The sequence below is a fragment of the Octopus sinensis genome, linkage group LG9, assembly GCF_006345805.1.
Source record: "Octopus sinensis linkage group LG9, ASM634580v1, whole genome shotgun sequence".
NCBI lineage: Eukaryota > Metazoa > Mollusca > Cephalopoda > Octopoda > Octopodidae > Octopus > Octopus sinensis.
The window spans coordinates 22,847,598-22,869,309 of NC_043005.1; the positions used below are offsets into that span (position 1 = coordinate 22,847,598).

The 21,712-nt window shown below is 34.0% G+C and overlaps 1 protein-coding gene across 1 annotated transcript in view; it reads right to left on the bottom strand.

Annotated features, from left to right (window-relative positions):
* The window catches only part of LOC118764795 (MFS-type transporter SLC18B1-like), a 114,976-nt gene that overhangs the window by 49,249 nt on the left and 44,015 nt on the right, over positions 1–21,712 (bottom strand). Inside the window, exons 2-3 of the mRNA XM_036505821.1 lie at positions 5,328–5,544; positions 526–1,187 (exon numbers count right to left, since the gene is read on the bottom strand). Of these exons, the coding sequence (XP_036361714.1) occupies positions 526–705 (180 nt within the window). The 5' untranslated portion in view covers positions 706–1,187; positions 5,328–5,544. The remainder of the gene's footprint in view (positions 1–525; positions 1,188–5,327; positions 5,545–21,712) is intronic.

Below are 21,712 nucleotides of genomic sequence, written 5' to 3' on the forward strand. Positions count from 1 at the left end.
CTAATGTAGCAACCATGTCAGCATGAATGTTGTTAGGGACAAAATCCTTTTTCTGCAGGTACTTGATAACACCACAATGCCAAATCGTGTCCATTTTCAAAAGAGGTTGCAACTAGTTGCTTTTGGAGCAGTCAAATGTCTTGTGCTGTGAGGTGCCACTTTATCTGGGTGAAAAATAATGCAGTTATTAAGAATTTAAATCAATGCATGCAATATTTCACAACGCTAGCATCACGCCTTCATAGTCAGCCAATGAACACTTTTTACCCACCCTCGTAGAGTATGACGTCAGGCAATTTTGATTACTATTAGTAACAGAACACCAGACCACATAAATGTATGCATTTGGGGCAGATTGTCTAGAATGTAAATGATGACACATTTTTGACTGATTGTTCAGTATACTATAATTTCTGACATCGTCTTCATAGTCACTGTTATTAAGAGAGAAGATACATTTAGGAGCAATATTTAGGGAATGAATATACATTGAGAAAATGAAGATATTTTAATAAGGTTACCTACCTCAACTGGATAGCTAACTTCTAGTAGAGGGAACACCGAAGCGGATAAATAACGCGATAGCAACAGTGCCGTTATAAGCAATTTTTGTTGAGAAGCAATTTTCTTTGGTGTGTCAGATATTTCGTTGGTTGCTGAATCATTATTGTCTGGTACCTCCTCCGAATTCCTCATGATCTCCATATTGCTAGGGATTTTACTCTCTGTCTGTCTGTCTGTTTTTCTCTCTCTCTCTCTCTCTTCCTCGTTCTCTCTCTCTCTCTCTCTTTGTTTCCCTCGTTCTCTCTTTTTCTATTGCTCTGTCCCCTTCGTTCACTGTAACTCTATCACACTGTCTCTTCTCACAATCCCACTCTTGCACTGTCCCCTTTCTCACCGTTTCTCCTATTCACTGTCCCTCTTTCGCACTGTTCCCCTTTATCACTGTCCTTCCCTCTCTGGCTCTGATCTTTTCTGTTGCTGCATCCCCTCTCACTAACTCCCTCTCTCACTATTCCCACACCCACACTGTTCCTTTCTCTCACTGTCCTTTCCTCTCACTATCTTACTGTACCGTTCTCTCTGTTTCTTCTTTCACTAACCATCTCTTACTTTTCCCTCTCCCACTATAACCTTACATGTCCTCCTCTCACTCCCACACTTCCTCAGCTTCCTTCATTGTCTCTCTGTGCCAAAGAAATAAAGAAATATTGAAAGCCTGTGAGACATACATAAATCAGTACATCGTTCTTAACAACAATAAAATCATGAACAGTAACAACAATCGAGAGAGATCCTATGTGATTGCTCACATTGAAATAAAATATCCTTCAAATCGTCATATAGGAAAAAGAATAGTTGTCTGTGGAATACTCAGCCACTTTACACGCTAATCAATATATAATATGCTATATGTATGTATGCATGTATGTATGTATGCATGTGTGTGTGTGTGTGTGTGTGTGTGTGTGTGTGTGTATATATAAGTTCTCTAAATATAAATCCCTTCCAAAAACAACTTTCCCAAACTATAAAACGGATCACTTCATCACCTAAATTGTTGCACGTCTTCTCAGATAAAATGGAAATTTTGTATCCTATTACTATCGAGGGATACACCAAATTCATCAAGAAGGAACTATACAAGTCTTATAAGCTGGCACCGACATCTACCCTTGACAACCCTTGACACCAACCAATGTAAGCTTATGAACAAATTACACGTGGACGATCGCAAAGAATTCAACTGCCCTACATCTCCACACTTCAACCTTAAGGATCATAAGAATGACTTCATAACTAAACCATCTATACGCCTCATATACCCTACTAAATCCAACCTAGGAAGCATAAATCAAAAATATTCTAGCTAAAATAATACCAATCGTCAAAGGGAAATTGAACGTCAACTTATGGTCCTGTACAGGTGTAGTCATAACATGGTTTCATCTCTTAAGCAACAAAGACTCTTCTTTCCTACAGTTCGATATAAATAATTACTATTCTTCTATTTCTTCCAAACTTCTTAATCAATCTCTCCTAGCTAGGAATCTAACTAACCTAACCCCACTAGAAATTAACATAATTCTTAATGCCCGTAAAACACTTATTTCTTTTGAGGACAAACCCTGGTGCCGGATCAACCGCTATAACAATAACCATAACAAATTATTTGACTTTACTATGGGATCATCCGACTCTGCCCAAGTAACCGTCTTCGTTGTGCTATACATACTCCACTGGCTCCGAATACATTTCCCTAAGATCAAGGGAGGCCTCTACAGAGATGACGCTTTGCTAGTCACCAAGGGCGTTAATAAATCCTCTTTAGAACTAGTTAGGTAAGATCTACACAATTTTTTTTCTAACATCAACCTATCTATTACTTTTGAAAATTCTCACAAAAAATGTTTAGACATACCTTTAAACTTAGAAACCTACCAATACTCCCCATATAATGAACCTAACGAAGACCTTAAGTACTTAAACATTAACTCCAATCACAACCAATCTATCTTTGATAATATAGTTAAGGGTATCTCGATTCGTATATCTGACCTCTCATCTACTCAGGAAATATTCAATAACTACGTCCCGTATTACAACCAAGCGCTTGCTGCCAGCGGCTTCTCCCAACAAATAAAATACATCTCTAATACTAGGCTCAAGCTACATATATCTCAAATAATTTCATAACGACATACCAACCATCAGAATCCCACCAGACCACCCATAGGCTATACTGGAACCCCGGGAGAACCCAGATTAAGAAAACTTAGTCTCCACACGCACAAATATAACACTAGGTCAAAATCTAAACCAACTAACAATAACGGACCATATTACGCCCCTCTAATTTCTAAAAATATAGATTACACTACCCCTAAGTAGCCACAAAAAGCAGTCGACGCTCTACTCTATTGTATACACCACCCCCGCCTTCTCACTAAACGTTAAGAACTTAGTTAAATCCTTTTTTAATATACTGGAACCCAACTTCTCGCGTCAGCATAAATATTACTCTACCTTTAATAGATCTACCTTAAAGCTATCCTATTCCTCCCCACCCAACATTTAGTCTATTATAACAGCCTCTAATAGACGAAAACTTTCTATTATCAAACGTTAAACTGTAACAATTTTGAATACACGATCACCCAACATATACATAGCTCCAATATCGAACCCCATGCTTTAGATCACAACGAAAACCCCACTAACACTAACCAGAACATTATTACAGATAGGATAAATAACAACAACGATAGAAATAGTAATAATAATAGTAATAATAATGTTAATAACATAGACCAATCTACCTCCATTTCTAACCTCTCCTTAGACAGTATTACCTCCTCCATTCATGAGGACCATCTGCCCTCTGCAAACAAATTACAGAAGGTCTAACGTAATTTATAAATGCACCGACCACAACACGTCACGCAATTCTACAACTGTGTATATAGGATCAACTATAAATTTTAAACAGCGATACGCTGTGCATCTCAATTCTTTTATATGTAAAAAACGTAGTAAATCCACAACACTCGCCAGTCACATACATCATCTCAAAAATAGAAATATTCCATACATCTTGTCATGGTATATAATAGATTCAAGTCTTCCATATCAGGATCAACGTTCAGCCTGTAAGTTATACCTAAAAGAAGCATTCCACATATTAAAACACAACTCTTCAATACTACTAAATAAATGTAATAAAGCCCTAGGTACATGCAACCAACACTGTTTTCATTATCTTCAAATTTTACCACAAATCTAAATGCAACCTAAATCATCACAGTATAAAACCTTTTTGACTTCACATTGTCTCCGTTTTTAATTTTTTAACTCTCCATTCGTACTTTTTAATTGTTTGATAATACATATGTGGATATATCTGTGTTTACATGTGTATGTATGTTTATGTGTGCGTATGTCCGCATGTGTTTGTGTCTATACATATATCTATGGGTGGGTGGGGGATGCATGTATATATATGCATATATGCGTATGAGTTTAAGTACATAACTATGCGGGTCTATATAACAGTGCATATACACACGTATACATATGTATGTGCACGCGCGTGTATATCAATATACACTTATTTTTTTCTCACTCTGATTCCTCAGGCCCCACTATCACATTAGCTAGTACAATAAACAACTCCTATTTTTAGAAACTTAACCACTATATCTTATTTTTCCCTTCCTCTTTGAGGTTTGCTACTCACTTTAGTAACCCCCTGTACCATTCTCTGTACCCATCCCTCCACCTTAGTACCTTTCAAACATATCACCCCACCACTACTCCTCACACATATTCATTCCTTACGTTCTTATCTCTTCCTATCCCTCCCCCTACTCTTCTCTGATCCCCTCATAATATCTTGACCACCAACTAACATTCCTTTTATTTTCTCTTTCGCTTTCTTTCCTCGCCTATTCCTTTTGACCATTCTCCTCATTTTAACATACACATCTTTTCTCTCCTCTCTACTTAATACTAACACTACATTCTCAAAATTTTACTCACACGGAATCTACGTCTCCGCACTTTCCATTTATAATGTCAAACTATGAACTCCTATCAGAATTTATATGACACGGACAAGAAACATTTCTATCATTTCTACACACCACTTTCCTTGGATAACGGAACTGCAACTATAACATCTTACATATATTTTTAAAACTTTTATTTTCTTATTTCTCTTTATACTTCTTATTTCCATCCTACTATTTCCCTCTATTTAACCATCTCACATCGTCTCTGATCAAGGGATATCCCTAATATTCCAGAAACAGCTGTAAGACTAACTTTCTCTTTATAAATGTCCTGAAAATTCCACACAGCCTTGGCTTTGTCTCATTTTATTTAACACACACACTCACAAACATTCACACACACACTCACAAACATTCATACATACACACATTCTACGTTATTCGATATGAGCTCTTATTAATGGCCAGAGTCATTCCGTTTATTTTTGTATTCAAGAGTTCATCCTTCTGTTCTCTTTGTCATAATGCTCATCTAATGCTTTTATGTTCATACATTCTGATGATCAAATTGATTTTCTCCTTTTTCTCATTGGTAAATCTAATCAATATGTGTCATCAATATATATTTAATACGCTATATGTATTTGTAGACAGGCTAATTCCATTATTAATTATTCTATTTCCACTATACTCCACTATTACCTTTTATATTCAAATTACTAACAGGTACCATGTATCAGCTTTAGCCTATTTACATATTACACTGTGCGTATGTATTTCTTGCTTTAAGCAGAACAAAACTCAATGCATACTGACCAAAACAGTATCCAAGTGGATGAATACGCCTGTAAGTGAAACCAAAAGCCAAATTACATAGGCAGAATCAGCAACCTCCAGCACTGTCTATTTGCTTCAATTCAACATGCCAGTCTGAAACCTGCAAGTGAATGTTAACAAGGCATCTTAGACCGCCTTCTTTTGCTGCTCATTTCTTTATAATGTCTTGAGAATATTGACACTTTTTTCTTTTAACCTGTAGAAAAGAAACAATGATATATTGAAAGAAACCTCAAATGCGGAGCATAACTTTAAAACAAAGTATAAAACTATAAAACACAGAGCCAGAAATACGGTAAAAAAATCTGTGAAAAATATTTGACAATACTTTAATGGAGTTAAGAATGCAGAGAACGAAATTTACTTGGACTGCGAACTAAAGAAGATAGCATCTTTCCTCAAATGATGATTTTAGCAGCATGGATTAGCAATGAAGTGCAAATATCAAACTTGCCTACTACCTACACTACAGTTTTTACAAATGCCTTGTCCATGTTTTCAATTTTAAATGACAAAAAGAAAATTGTAAAGGAAATTTGCTGCAACCTGGATAGTTAGAACACTGTAGACTTGCTGCAAACAGTGGCTGGTTAAAGTACTATAAGAAGCAAGCAGGTTGGCATAAAATAATGTTACATTGTGAAGCGTGTAGCGCAGATGATGAAGTGGCAAATTCTTTACCCTAAAAATTAGAATAAATTATTGAAGAAGAAAAATTACATGCCAGCTGATATTGTCAACATGGATGCGACAATTTTTGGAAAAGATTACACATAAGGAGCTACATTGAGAAGAATTATCATTGCCTGGGTTTTAAATTATGAAGGATCGCTTTTCTTTAGTATTTGGTGGCAATGCAAGTGAAGACCACAAACTCAAACACTGCTTGTTTATAGGGGAGAAAATCCAAAAGCCCTAAAAATATCACGAAAGGTAATCCTCCTGTCACATGGAAATCCAATGAAAAGGTCTGGATTACAAATTCACTTTTTAGATATCTGTTTTTCATTGAGGAAAAATAAATCTCCCAAAAGTGAAGCCGAATTCCTTGAGATAAAACAAACTTGTGAGAACAAAAAACAAATTCCATTTTCGACATTATACCAGAGAACACTCATCGTCCAAATGTTCTTTTATTTTTTGATTTCGCTGCAAACACAACGTCACCTCTTCAGCCTATGAACCAGAAGATTACTTCAACTTTTAAGACATTTTATTTAGAAAAATTCATTTGAAATTCTTATTAAACCCACCGATTGCGAAAGAGGACCTAATTTTGGAAACGTTTTACTGTTTTAAATACAATCGGACTAGAATCTGATGAGTCGTCTGCGAGGCTACGCCCTTCTTTGGTGCGAAACCATTGGTCGTTCTACGACCAGACATTAACTTTTTTACTTTAATAATTTACTGCTCTATAATTCTATATATATATACGAGCAAAACACACACACCCGTCCAATGGACGGTGCTGAGTTGTCAAACAGTTAAACCAAATTTTCTCAAAACAACTTGTCCGACTGTCCCATAGGCCTCCCCTTTGAGAAACACTCATTTAACCTAAATTTGAGGCACCAGCAAAAGAAATAAAGATAGACTTTTTTCTATTCCAAAGAAAAACGATTTTATTCAAACAAATATGCAACCGAAGAGTATAAAGTACCAGTAAGTACATTGCAACAGCTGATGTACTTGCGCGTACAAATGCACGTTCCCACGGCTTTATCGATCGCATTCTCACCTGGAATCGATTTTTGTAATTTTTTCAAGACTTATACACGGCCTGATACCGTCAGTATCTGCATATCAAATTTGAGCGAAATCGGATGGAGGATGCCCGAGATCCTAGAAGACGCACAGACAGACAGACAGAACGGATTTTATATAATATATATATAGTTCGTATTTGTTAATTGAACGATAATATTTTGAAAACAAGTGTTTAATATTTAATTTCATATAGATGTGTGTGCGTTTGTGTGAAATTGATTAAGTAAATACAATTTACGATAAAAATTCGCAGTTTTATTTTGAGTAAAATGTCACCGTCTTTCAGAGCAAAATCTTTTAAGTCTGTTCGAATGCTTTACTGCCTCTGACTATCACTCACTCCCACTCCGTTTGTTGTTTTACTCTTCCTTTCCCCAAACATGACCGGTAGGAAACATTGTGCGAGCTGGCAGAAATGTTAGGACGCTGGATGAAATGCCTAGCGGTATCTCGCCCGTCGCTATGTTCTGAGTTCAAATTCCGCCGTGTTCGATTTTGCCTTTCGATCTTTCGGGGTCGATGAAATAAGTACCACTTACTCACTGGAGTCGATGTTATCGACTAGTCCCCTCCTCCAACAAATTTCAGGCCTTATGCCTATTGTAGAAAGGATTAATGTTAAATTTATTTTTTTGGATTCTAATTTTATATCCTTTGTTTTATCTTTATTGTTGTTGTTTCTCCTTTTGATCAAGGTAAACCGCACTCGTGTGTTGTACTCAGTGTTTTGGGACCTTGTAGCCAATGAAAGAAATCATCATCGTCACCGTCGTCATCATTATCATCATCTGTTGCAGAGAGCGACTTTCGCAGACTCTCAGAAATGTCGTTAACTAAGACAATAGTAACTTTTTAAATAAAACTTGGAAGGATGTAAACTAAATTTGAGTGTGGAAGTAACTGAACTTTGGGACCAAGAAAGATAGCACTATATACTCCAATAAATTTAAATACATCCATCTACCACCACAGCTGCCACGATAACACGCTTTAATATTGGTTTCAAATTTCGGTACAAGTCCAACAATTTCAGAAAGGTGCGTAAGTCGATTACATCGATCCCATTGCTCAACTGGTACTTATTTTTATCGACCCTAAAAAAGAAAATGAAAGCTAAAGTCGACATCGGTGTAATTTGAACTCAGAACATAAACACAGACGAAACGTCGCTACACATTTTGCCCGGCGTGCAAACGATTCTGACAGCTTGCTGCCTTTTTTAACATGTTTTAATACTGGCTTTGAGTCTGGGTGCAGAATCTAGTTAACAGTATCAGTACATACAGGGACCTCGTTTGCCTTAAAAATGTGATGGGGACAAACAACATTTGTTGATTCTTAAAAGGAGTATGTTAGTATTGCTTATGGTGCCTTTTCCCGACCCTGTCACATAAGTAAAACTTTAAGCTAATTAAATTTTATATAATCAAATGAAGTTCAGTTATTAAAAAATAAGCTTAAAAAGAATTTGTTATATCAAATAAACAAAAAATAAAACATAAACGTTTGGATATAAAAATATAAAGTAAATTTATTGTCTTTTAGAACTTTCCAAATCTATATCTCGTATCATTGCTGTCAATAAATAATTTAGCAACTTTTTCACAACTAATCTTTTTCAAAACATCTCTATGAACATAGCATATTACAATATGATTCAACCTTTGCTAAGCCCTGGTTGATCGCAGCCAAGTTTTGAGTCTCTGCAGAGTGCTAAACGATCTTTCAGCTTCACAAGAACTGGTCGGAAACATTAAAAGTAGCCTGAACAATCGTTCAATATTTAGAAACAGCTGATTGCATTTCACCAAATATTTTACGATGATCCTCGAGAGATGATCCATTATGATGATTTCGATAAAAAAGTATTTCGTTTCTTAAAGAAAATCCATCAAGCTGAGGATACTAATCACTTCAGCACAAAAATTTCCATTGTATAAAATATTGCTGTTTATCATAATCTGCCAAATCCTTTGTAAAGAAAAGAAAATCTTTCAAATTTGCTATTGCAGCTACCACAACCTGCAAATACTTCACTCTGCAATGATCCAAGACAGTGCAGTTTTGGTATTTTAACGCATTTCCTTCCTGGTATCTTTTAGGAAGTGTTTGTTGCCTGAATCACTGCAAAGGAGAAGTATCGAGTTGATCAATCATTTCTTTTTTTTTTTCTTGTTGTATTGAACAGCTCCTGAAATTCTTCTTCACTGCATAGATTTTTTAGTTCCTTCTGCACCAATTTGACACTGTGCAACATGCCACCTCGATTGACGGTGGTACTTTGAAAAGATTTGTTCAATCCTCCAAGAAGCTGAAGTAACGGAACTACAGCATGCAATCCAAAAACACATTGGCCTGTAGAAAGACACATAAGAATATCATTAGCTCTGGCTGCAATGTTGGTGCCAAACACATTTGTTGCCTCTTGTAAAGAAATAATGACATCTGAATAATTTTCAAGAAGGGCTTTGACTGCGGAAAGTCGTGTTGGCTATCGAGTAGGGCACACAGGTTTTAAGGAGCGTAGTAATGATACTTCATTTTCTTCATCATGTTGTGATAAATATGCGTGCTTAAATTTCCCTGATGTACTATTTAGTTTTCCCAATTCATTCACGTAATCGAAAGCATTTTTGATAAATGAAGCTTGTTGAACGGACTTAGCTATAAGTTGAGAAACATGAGCACCGCAGTGCACGTAATGAGTCAGAGGCTGAATCTTCTTTATTTCTGCTTGACAACCAAGATATTTACCTGCCATATTAGCTGCACCATCATATGTCTGGCATCGAAGATTTTGAATTGGTAATTGAAGGCATAGAATTACATCAAAAATCATTTGACACTATCTATATTGTAGATTCTTAAAACAACTTTAATTTCGAAATAAACATTCATATAACGAACACAAATAACTTCCTGTTCCTTACCGTAAATATCTTGTATACCATCAATAATGATTCTAAACTGCTTATATTCTTTATTATGCCTTTCAAAATCATATGTTTCATTGTTTTAAAAATATCATTTTGGATTTCAGCACTAATGTAGCTGTGTTTTCTGTTCAACGAAATTCTTAGCTCATGTACATCTTCACATCGAAGATTTAAGAGCTCCATGAAGTTGCCCTTATCACTATGCTTTCCTTGAATTGCGAACCCTTGCTCGGCTAATCTTCAAAGAAGATATTATCTTAAGAAAAGAATGCATTGCTTTATTTTAATAATCACAGTGGGCTTGTTTCCAGTTTTACCGTATTCTTTCTTGTTTCTTTTTGAAAAGGATGTTAGATGTTACAATTTTATGAGTGTTTGACTTTTCATGCGAAACAAACTTTTCGTGAACTTTTTTCCAGTTTTTGAAGCCTTTTTAAAATGAAAGCATTATTTAGCCAAGTTTACTAGCGTGTTTTGATGTGTCTATAAGCCTAGAACCATTTTGACTCAAACTTCAGTAACTTGTTTGGCAGTTTTTGAACAGGTATCATAGCCACATCAGGATGATAAGGTTCCATAGGTGTAGGGCATCTTTCATAACGTTCAGCAGGTTCAATTACAGTGGAAGTTGAGGGAGATACAATATTTGGGCTTGATTTATTTTAGCACTCTTTTGGAAGCGTTCCTGAGAGAGAACATTATCACTTTCATGATTAATTGGTAAAGGGAAGCTTTCTTTACGTTCAGCAAATTAATAAGAAATGATAGAAGTTGAGGGAGACAGGAGATCTTGGCTTGATTTTTTTGTAGTCCTTGTTTTGGAGCTTTCCTGAGAAAGAACAGCATCATTTTCATGACTACGTTTAAAATATCCACGAATATCCATTTCAAATCAAGTTATGCTAGGATCTTTAAAAAAATTTTTTTTTAAATATTCGTACGAATTAAATACAGAAAAAAAATTCAGTCCAAAACAAAAGCAAACTATTTTTGAAAAGTAGACGTAAATGTTCTCAAAGACTTGATCTCAGTCGAAAAAGCCTTTTTTTAATTCTATATTTCACTGTTAGTTGTTCTACTGGATAGACAATTCCACAATTCAAACTACGAAGTCAAAATATCAACGATGCAAAATATGAAGAATTTCTTACCTTTCTCTGAAATCACAAACTCAAGAGAAAAATAATACCTTGCAAAATGAAAGCGAACAATATCTGTATCCTCTCACACACACACGCACGCACGCACGCGCGCTTAAATATTTAAGTTTGTGTATATGTGACTATAAGGATGCTGGCATGATTTATGCTTTTTGGTAAGGAGAGAATTTTGTCTCCAGATTTTATTATTTAGGGAGATTGAATGCCACAGCTCTACGTGAAAGCTGACCAGCTTTTCAACCTCGTCAAATACCAACGCCGGCCTCTGTGTGTATATATGTGTATGTATGTATGTATGTATGTATGTATGTATAAGTATACACCCACACATTTTATCACCTTTGCTTCTTTTTCTTGTTTCTCTTGACGCTGTTGTTGTAACTGTTGTCATAGCTGATGTTCTTATTTTCATTTTCTTCGATTCCTTTTGTTTTTCTTTCATCTCCCTGAACAATTCGTTGACAAGCTTCTTTCATTTACTTCGTTTCTTTTAAATTTATTTAAGGTACACCCTCGTTCTTTTTCCTCGTCTACCTTGTGGGCTGCTTAAACTCAGGGGCCTTGGGGCGCCGCCCCGGCTGCTCTCACTTCTCAGTGGGCTTGTGTGTATATGTGTGTGTGTGTTCAGGGCTAGCCAAAAATCACCTGAGAGTAAATCTAATACCAAGATTGGAACAAAAAATTATTTTATATGAGACATCGCTAATAAATAGACAAATGTTGGGGGGGGGGGGTTAATTATTTTAACTCACAGCATTCAATTATAAAACATAATTGGAATGAATAAATAAAATTGAATTTTAAGTATTTATGTCTGAGACGTTATCAATTGATATATACGACGAAAAAACGGAAGCAGCTGAAATTCCAGAGCAGTAAAGAAAATTATTGACATTTCCTTTGAGTTTGATAAATAATGTATTGTTTATTTATCTATATTCACTCCGTGCGATAAATACGAGTGTAGGACAAAAGCCGCCTAGGAAAAAACCCCACCAGAACTAAACGCCCTCAGCCAAAAGACAAAACCACCATGGTTAAAGTGTGAAAATCCCCTCGGTTATATTTTTCGGTTATTTTTTTCGTTTTCTTCCCCCCTTTACTTGTTTCAGTCATTAGATTGTGGCCATGCTGGGGTACTATCTTGAATTTTTAGTTACATGTATCGACCCCAGAATTTATTTTTCCTTTTTACTTGTTGCAGTTATTAGACTGCGGCCATGCTGGGGCACCATCTTGAAGTTTTAGGCGACTGTATGGAACCCAGAATTTTTTTTAAGCCTGGTCAAAATCTCAGCGATATATTTCTTTTTTTTTTTCTTTTTTTCCTTTGTACTTCTTAAATAATTAGACTGCGAGAATGCTGAGGCACTGCTTGCGAGAATTCTTAGTCGAACGTATCGACACTAGAATTTTTTTTAGGTGATTTTCAACCAACGCATGAAGTTAAGCCTTGAAGGTTTCTCCACATGCTAGGAATAACAGCCAAATCTCTTGAATTTTTTTTTTTTATAATTTCAGATAAAAATGGTTGTAAAAAAACATTTATTTTCCAAAATTTCAATTTTTAGGTAAGCAAAAATGTAATCAATCGAATATAAATAAGTAGAATAGAATAACAGAACGCAAAACTCTTTACTACTCAATGTACATATTGTCTGAATTCTAACAAATGGGAAAGAATTTACTTCAAAAAATGTGTAGAAACATAGAAACGATAAGAATAACGTTTGAATAACTAGCTTTCGGCGCCATAATTCTGTTAGACATTCAACGGCCATTCAGAAGGTCAGCTCACTCTCATTAATCTCTAATGGCAGAGAGAAGAAAACAAAAGACTGCAATTTTAAATTTTAAAATACTGATTTTTCAGCGACTAAAAATTCTTCGGGACAGTACCCCAGCATAGCCACAGTCTAATGACTGAAACAAGTATGAAAATAAAAAAATTCTGGGATCGATACAGTCGACTAAAAATTCCTCAAAGCTGTGCCCCAGCATGGCAGTAGCCCAATGACTGAAACAACTAAAAGCATTTTTAGAATATAAAAAAAAAACGAAAAATAACCAAAAATATAACTGGGGGTTTTGTCTGCTTTTGCACTTTAACTAAGGGGCTTTGTCCTAGTGAGGTTTTGTCCTACAGGGCTTTTGTCTGGATCCTGACAAATAAATATAAATGTTATACAATTCTCAAGCAAATTATTCATGAGTTGATCTTTTTTTAATTTTTAGCAAATATTCTTTAAGGTGGTGCCCCAGCATGGCCGCAGTCTAATGGCTGAAACAAGTAAGAAAATTAAAAATATCCAAAACAGTCGACTAAAAATTCCGCAGTGTGATGACAGACAAGTAAAACAAAGAAATTGGGTGTGGTGGGGGCGATATATTCGGCTAAAAATTCCTCAAGGCGATGCCACAGCATGGCCACAGTCCAATGACTGAAGCAGGCAAAAATTTTTTTTTAGAGAACATAAAAAAAACGAAACATAACCAAAAAAGATAACTGAGGAGGTTTTGTTTGCTTTCGCACTTTAAGGGGGTTTTGTCCGAAGGGTTTTTGTCTGAGGGGGTTTTGTCCGGATCCCGACAAATACATATAAATGTTATACAATTCTTACACCAATTATTGATGAGTTGTTCTGTTTTTAATTTTTAGCAAATGGGTGTAACTATCGAACGAACAAAATTCAATAGCGATTGCAACTTAGGGTCTATATATATTAATATAAATATACATACATTTATAAACATGTAAAAATGTGTATTATACATGTATGACTTGTTAGTGGGATTTTCTTTGTTTTTTAATTGAGAAAAAGTAGGGAAGACAAAAGATGGTTTGTCCCCTGTTCCTGTAAAGTGGAGAAGACTTGTCTCCTGGTAGCCCGCTGAAACAAGGCCCTTAAGTACATAACTGGCACTCAACTTTATTAACCGTAGAGAGACGAAAGGAAAATTTAACTGTTGTAGGATTTGATCATAGACCATAGAGGTGTGAAACACTCTAGGATAGATAGGATAAACGAAATGCTCATTTGTTTTGGTTAATAATCACAATTTATAACTTAGCCACAAGTTCACAAATTTAAGGAAAGGAACAGTCGAATAAACTAATCTCCATTATTAGACATGTTTAATCTACCTGAATGTGATGCAAACTCAATGTTAAAGAATTTACTTAAAAACTCGTGAAGAATTTTTGCGTCCAACACTTTACTAATTCTACCAACCTCCATCATCAAACCAAGTCTGAAATTTAGGGGAATTGAGTCAATCATTTAGATCAACCCCAGTATTTGATTGTTTCTTTATTTTATCGACATTGAAAGGATGAAAGTCAAAATTAACCTCGATGGGATTTGAACTCAGAACGTAAAGAGTCAGAACAAATACCACAAATCCTTTTTTTTTTTTTTTCTCCGACGCTCTAACAATTCTACCAGGTCACCGCATGATTGATAATGGTTTCAAACGATGACGCAAGGTCAGCAATTTTCAAGATAGGGGTTAGTTCCAGTACTTGATTAATATCTAATATTATTGCCTCTGAAAGAATGTAGGCAACGTCGAACTTGGAAGAATTTGTACTCAGAAGGTAAAAAAGCCAGGAGAAATGCTGCTAACCATTTTTTTTTAAATCCGACATGCTAACGATTCTGCCAGCTCGCAGAATAATAATAATAATAATGATTTCTAATAGAAGCACAAGATCTCGAATTTAGAGACAGCCTATAGTTGATAGTGATTAATGTTGTCAGTATAAGTTGAATTTTATTTAAGAGCAACGTCAATACTGAAAATGATAGCATTCTGAATATATGAAGAGAATAACATGCAATAATGTTACAACATAAATATAGAAGTAGGATATAATAATACGTAACTTCTTCTCTAATGTTTAAATAAACTTTTAAACATTTCGGTAAAAAAAAAATGTCTAGCATTGAATATTCGAAGGTAGAGTAGTTGAAGGAAGAGTTGTTGCCCTTACATAAATGTTACTGACAACCTGAAATTAATTTTCCTTTCTTACCGATTTGTCGCTTTTCTAACTGAATTTGAATATTAACGCTATTATTCAATCATTATAATGCCAGGCAATAGTTTACAGTCCTTCACGTTCTATGTTCAAACTGCGTGAAATAACTTTTTTTTTTCATCCTATATAGAGTTATATCCCACAAGAAGATAACTGTATTGTTTGTTTTCACTCTTAGTTATAAATGTAGATTGATCTCAACATACATACATGCGTACATAGCTGAAGATCAGTGAAAAAGAGAACACCTATGCTGAACTATTGAGAAATCTGCAGTTACTCTATCCAGATTACAAGTTCAGGTTTATACCTGTAATTATTGGGGCCTTGGGATATGCAACACACTGCCTAAATGCCAATCTTGAGAAATTAGGCTTCTCAGAACTTGAAAGGCGTTAAAAATCGGTTCTGGTACTTTTTGGTTATATCACCTCCGTTAAAAAATTGCAATTCAAAAATGGGGTTATCGCCCATATATAAAAAACCATCACTTTTTTTAAGTGAGCTTATATTAGTTTTTCTTGAGATTAATTTACATTTAGGACATTTTATAAACTAGTATAAATACTATCTTCTTAATACAAAGCAAACATCGCAATTTAAAGATTGGTTGCAGAGTTAAATATTAAGAGAAAGCTTAATAAGAGAAATCTTAATATAAGAAAGCTTTTTCGAAGATAGTTCAGTCGAAAAGAGTCCATTTGCAAACGCATATACACACTCACACACACTAATAATAATAATATATATATATATATATATATATATTATAAAATGAGATAGGGGTTGAAAATTCAACCCACCATGGGATAACATATATCCAATATACAGCTAGAGAGGTACCCAACAAGACAAATACATAAATGTTAAAAATTGCCATGCAATTAATTCATCTACTGTATTATGTGGGCAAAGGTAAAAATATTACCGTAAATTAATACTACAAAATTAGAAAATGGAGAAACATACTTAAATCAATCAAACATCAACCATCAGATGATACCCAATCAATACTTTATTACACCATTACATAACAGTAAAGGCGTTATACAAAATATATTGTAAATATAATTAGACAAGGAAATAGAAATATAAAATATAATATATAATTATATCATATCTGACAGCTGTTTCGGCCGTAAGGGCAAGTATGCCTCATTTAACCTATAAGCCATATAAGGCAGGTATAAATGAAACATTAACAAGGATGCCCCACGGCCTCTTCAGAGAATTTAATTTATTATAAGTGTGAAAAAAAATTTTTTATACATATAAATATAAAAATATAAAATATAAAAACGTGTGCATAGACACACATAATACTACACATATATATATACTCATTAATACAATAATACAAAATAAACAAAACAAAATATATCAATATATATTAACAAACACAGTTATTCAACATATTGGGCTACTAGTTCCAAAACTAACCTACAGGAAAATATATGCACACTCATATTTAAATTTAAATCAGACCTATACATAAAAAATAATAAAAAAACACAGTTCAGTTCATAAAATAATAAACTTATAAAAGTCAATAAAAATTACTATTAATATTAATAATAATAGTAATAATAATAATAATAATAATAAATACAACCATGTCTGTACCAAGTACATCAATCGGACATCTACATATCTATGAGTCTGATTATTCTGTCCGCTTGATATTGATTATTCTAGATTAATTCGATTGGCTTATAGTTTTAAATTTGAATCACAAAAGAAATTTTACGGTTAGTTAGTCAAGAAACGCACATACGCACACGCACATCCACAGATCAATCGCACATACATACATAATTATATGTATACACACACACATATACTCATACACATACATATCCACAAACACCGTCAAACACATAAATAAATAAATAATAAAAGAGGTATAATCGTAGCTATGCAGCCATCCAGCCTCCCCAAAACGACAACAATGCCACTATATTAACTACGATCTATACACACACACACACAGTCCAACAGATAAGAGGTAGGGGCAGCCCAAGGTCCATGAGTTTAAGTGGCCTACAAGCCCAACGAGGAAAAAATACGTGGGTGTACCTTAAAGTAATTTAATAGAAAAAAAAATTGAAAAAAGCTTGTCCCAAGGGAGATGAAAGAAAAACGAAAGAATTCAAAGAAAATGAAAATAAGAACGTGAACTATGACAACAGATACAAGAACAACTTCAACAGAAACAAGAAAAATAAGTAATGGTGATGAAATGTGTGGGTGTATACTTATATATATATATACATACTTACATACATACACACACACACACACACACATATTTACATACACAGGCCGGCGTTGGTGATTGACGAGGTTGAAAAGCTGGTCAGTATTTAATCTCCCTAGGTAATAAAATCTGGAGACAATATTCTCTCCTTACCAAAAAATTAAAAAAAACTTAAATCATATCACCATCCTTATAGACTCATATACACGCACTTAAATAAAAATGCATGCATGTATATAAAAATATATAGCTATATAGACGCGTATATATATATATATATATATATATATATATATATATATATATATATATATATATATATATATATATTATACACACAATGAACATGAAAAACGAAATGATGAAACATCGTTTTGAATCTGATAATATTTTTATAACAAATCATATGAAGAATAAGATTAGATATCTTATGCCTATTGAGGAAGCCAAAAGTTAATGTGTTGAAGTATTGAATCAAAAGGATCTAACTCTTCTAATCCAGTCTTTTGTCGTCACATGAGGCCAGTAGACCTCTGTGAGAGCCATTTTGTCTTCTATTTTTTCTTTAAAATTCTTCCAAAGTTTTTCAATATTTTAGGTGTGAGCTCCATTAGTTGGATTGACAAAGTGTAGAGAATGATTCACATTGAGATGTTGAAAATGACCAATATTAATTATATTTTTATATTCTGAACATTCGTCACTTATGATGGCAGTACCCGGTCTTATATTATCTGTTATTGGAAGAAGTGTTGCCACAGACCTGTTAACGTCCGACGCAATTTTTTGTTGGGTCCTCCGATCACTCTTGGGTTTGCCAAAATGTGTGCAGCACAAACTTCTCTCAAATAGTTATTCCAGTCAACCACGCAACTGGCTTTCATTTCAAGCTCACGTTCACAAAATTTGATACATGTCTTGCAAATGGACCCTTCCCGACTGAACTATCTTCGAAAAAGCTTTCTCAGAAAGAGAATATTTATTAAGATTTAACTCTACAACGCATTTCAAAACTTGCGGTGGTTATTTTATATTATGAAGATAGTATTTATATTAGTTCTTAAAATGTCCTAAATGTAAATTAATCTCAAGAAAAATTAATAAGACATATATAAAGCACACTTGAAAAAAAGAGATGGTTTTTATATATGGGAGATAACCCCTTTTTTTAATGACAATCTTTTAATGTGGGTGAGATAACCAAAAGGTACCAACGTTCTTACTCTGTTGGGAAGAAATCTCGAAATAAACTGAATAATGACATACATCCATACTTTATGCACGAGATGAAAAAGAGCCTTGACCTAGTTGCAACATTCTCAAAGGGTTAGAGTTTGGTCAGAAGAAATGTTATTATATGGTTGTGAAGACGGGGAAGAACTGTAAACAAGATTAGCAACATCTCTATCAATGACTTGGTTGTTTCCCCTACATCTGATGAGGAACGTTACAGGTATCTAGGAGTAAATAAAAACATATCTTTAGTGTATCACTAAAGAATATTACAGCCAAATAAAAAAAAATTTGAACCTTATAACACTCTACATTTAATAAAGCAGTGGCCCACAATTTATTCGCAGTGCCAGTACTCATAGCAACATTTGGTCCGCTTGATTAGGTGCTTGATGAGATAGGAGCTATTGATGTGAAAACGTGAAAAATCTTAACAAACACACATAATTTCTACATAAACAGTGACATAGACTGCCTCTACCTAAAGTGAAAACAAGGCAGGAGAGGCTTAACATCGATCCAAAATATCGTATCATATTCCTTCAGCAATATCTTTTAACCACCAAGTCTCGAAGTGCATCCTTTGACCAAGTCTGCCTACGTGAGGCTGATAATATCATAAGACTGGGAAGGAATTTTTTTATACGTCATTCTATCTTATAAATATTTCCCATAGCAGAATAGCATATCTAAACTGAAAATGAAAAGCTAAAATTTACAAGTCCTTACTGAACAAAACTTACAAAGTAACATTAATATTGTTGCAGAGCCTACAACAATAATTTTTTCTTTAAGACCCGAGGACTTATTTCTTTTAAGTCTAGTACTTATTCCATCATTGTTGTTTGCTGAACCGCCAAGTTATTGGGACGTAAACACACCAGCACTGGTTGTCAAGCGGTGATGAGGAGACAAACTCAGACACACACAGACATTGTATATATATATATATATATATATATATATATATATATATATATACATATATATATATATGCATACATATGATGTATATTCAGTTTCAGTCTACTGAATCCACACACAAAGCAACCCAAGGTAGTGGAAGATACTGGAACCATGTGAAATAAAAAACACCGGAAAGCTATTCAATAACACAGGGAAACAACAGACTCAGTTCACTGGACACCATATGAGAAAAAAAAGTTTTGAGCACTTGGTGACAATTGGGAAACTGAAAGAAAGAAATCAGGGAAGCCAGTAGCACTTGAAAGACTGACCCAATAATGTGCTAGAAAGACTACCCCAATAATGTACTGTGTGTTAGATATAGGGGCAGGGAAGGCCAAGACTGTTAGAAGAAAGAGATTTAACCAAGTGTTTCTGGAATGGACTTAAAAGGAATGAGTTTCGGCAATGCCTAATCAATTCTTAAAAGCATGGTTTCCACAAGTGTGAAAATATTTAACATAATGAAAAAAATGATCATGAAGATATATAAGTATTTAAAGTGAAATAGAAATAAAACATTTGTAAAATGTAGAATTTTCATAGCTGCTGCATCACATCAGATATATGGATATAGTAATATAATAACATAACATTGTAATAATTTAACATATAGCATAATAACAACATAATAATCACATAATAATATAACAGCATAACGTATAGTAAAAACAGAGCAACTTATTAACAAAATTATAACAATATAAGATAATAATATAGTATAGTTGCTGTATAATTAGTACTTACAAATTAAACTCTACAGTTTATATTTAGCTCAATTTGTTTCTGTGTACTTCTGATTGAATCTTGAAAGTTAGACAGGAGAGGAATAATCAACAGATAGTACCTTACTATCTTTATTGTTAGCTCCAAGTTGTCCCTGATCTGGCAGACAGACCTATGATTCCATAAATGTCCTTAACAGTGGGAAATGATATATTTTTAAATACAGTGGGGGAGTTTGCAACAGGAATGAATGCTCTTCAAGTTCACAAATCTGAAGATATCAATGAGATAGTAATTGTTCTCTGCTTCTAGGTTTTTACTTATTAAAAACTGCTATCTCACAAATGTTCTCTTCCTAGGTATTTTAACACTACAATTCTTGATCACTTCTTTCTGAAAGATAAACCGTAAGTCATTAATTTATTGACAGAGATAAAATTCATTGAAAATGCTATGCATAGTTAATGTATTATGTATTAGCAGTAGATGTTGATTCAGAAAATTGTGGAAAGCAAGCAACCAGGTAGACTGAATAAAACAGAACCTGTTACGTTTATTGCTTAAGTAATATTAATGGTTTTCAATTTCTCCCCAATTTTCTGAATGACACTATGCACTGAATAATATATTACCAACTATGAAAAAATTATATATGTAAATGTATTTTACCTGACACAGCTGGTCATTTATTTAAGATGGCAACTTTCATTGTAAATACCAGTTAGTTTTGTTTAATCAACTGTAAAATAATTATTAGAAGAACCAGTAATATATCAATATTTAGATTTACCATAGATAATGACAGTCCACTCTGGGCCTTCAATTTCTACTTGATAAAGGAGCAAAGAATACATTACAAAACATTATCACCAACTGTAAAAAAAGGCACAAAAATAGATTACCTATACAGTGGTAACTGATCATGCAAAGGGCAATATTCACCAACCCACATAATTTCTTCTACAAAGTGTGCAATTATTCCTAAACATGCAAACACACTGTGATACCTATTTCAACACCCCTGAATAATACAACATACCTATGGCCATAACTACAACATCATCTTATAAATACCATCTCCCCTTGCTCAGTCCAAGTAAAAATAAATATGCACAAACATCTCAGAAGTAATTAGACACCACATGTTATAACATTTTAACAGTGTGGATATTACTCATAAGTACAATCCCCAAACTGGTTATATAATTTTTAAAAAACTGCACAAATCATGTCTACCAAATATTTGATTAATTATTTAAAAGCATCAAATGACA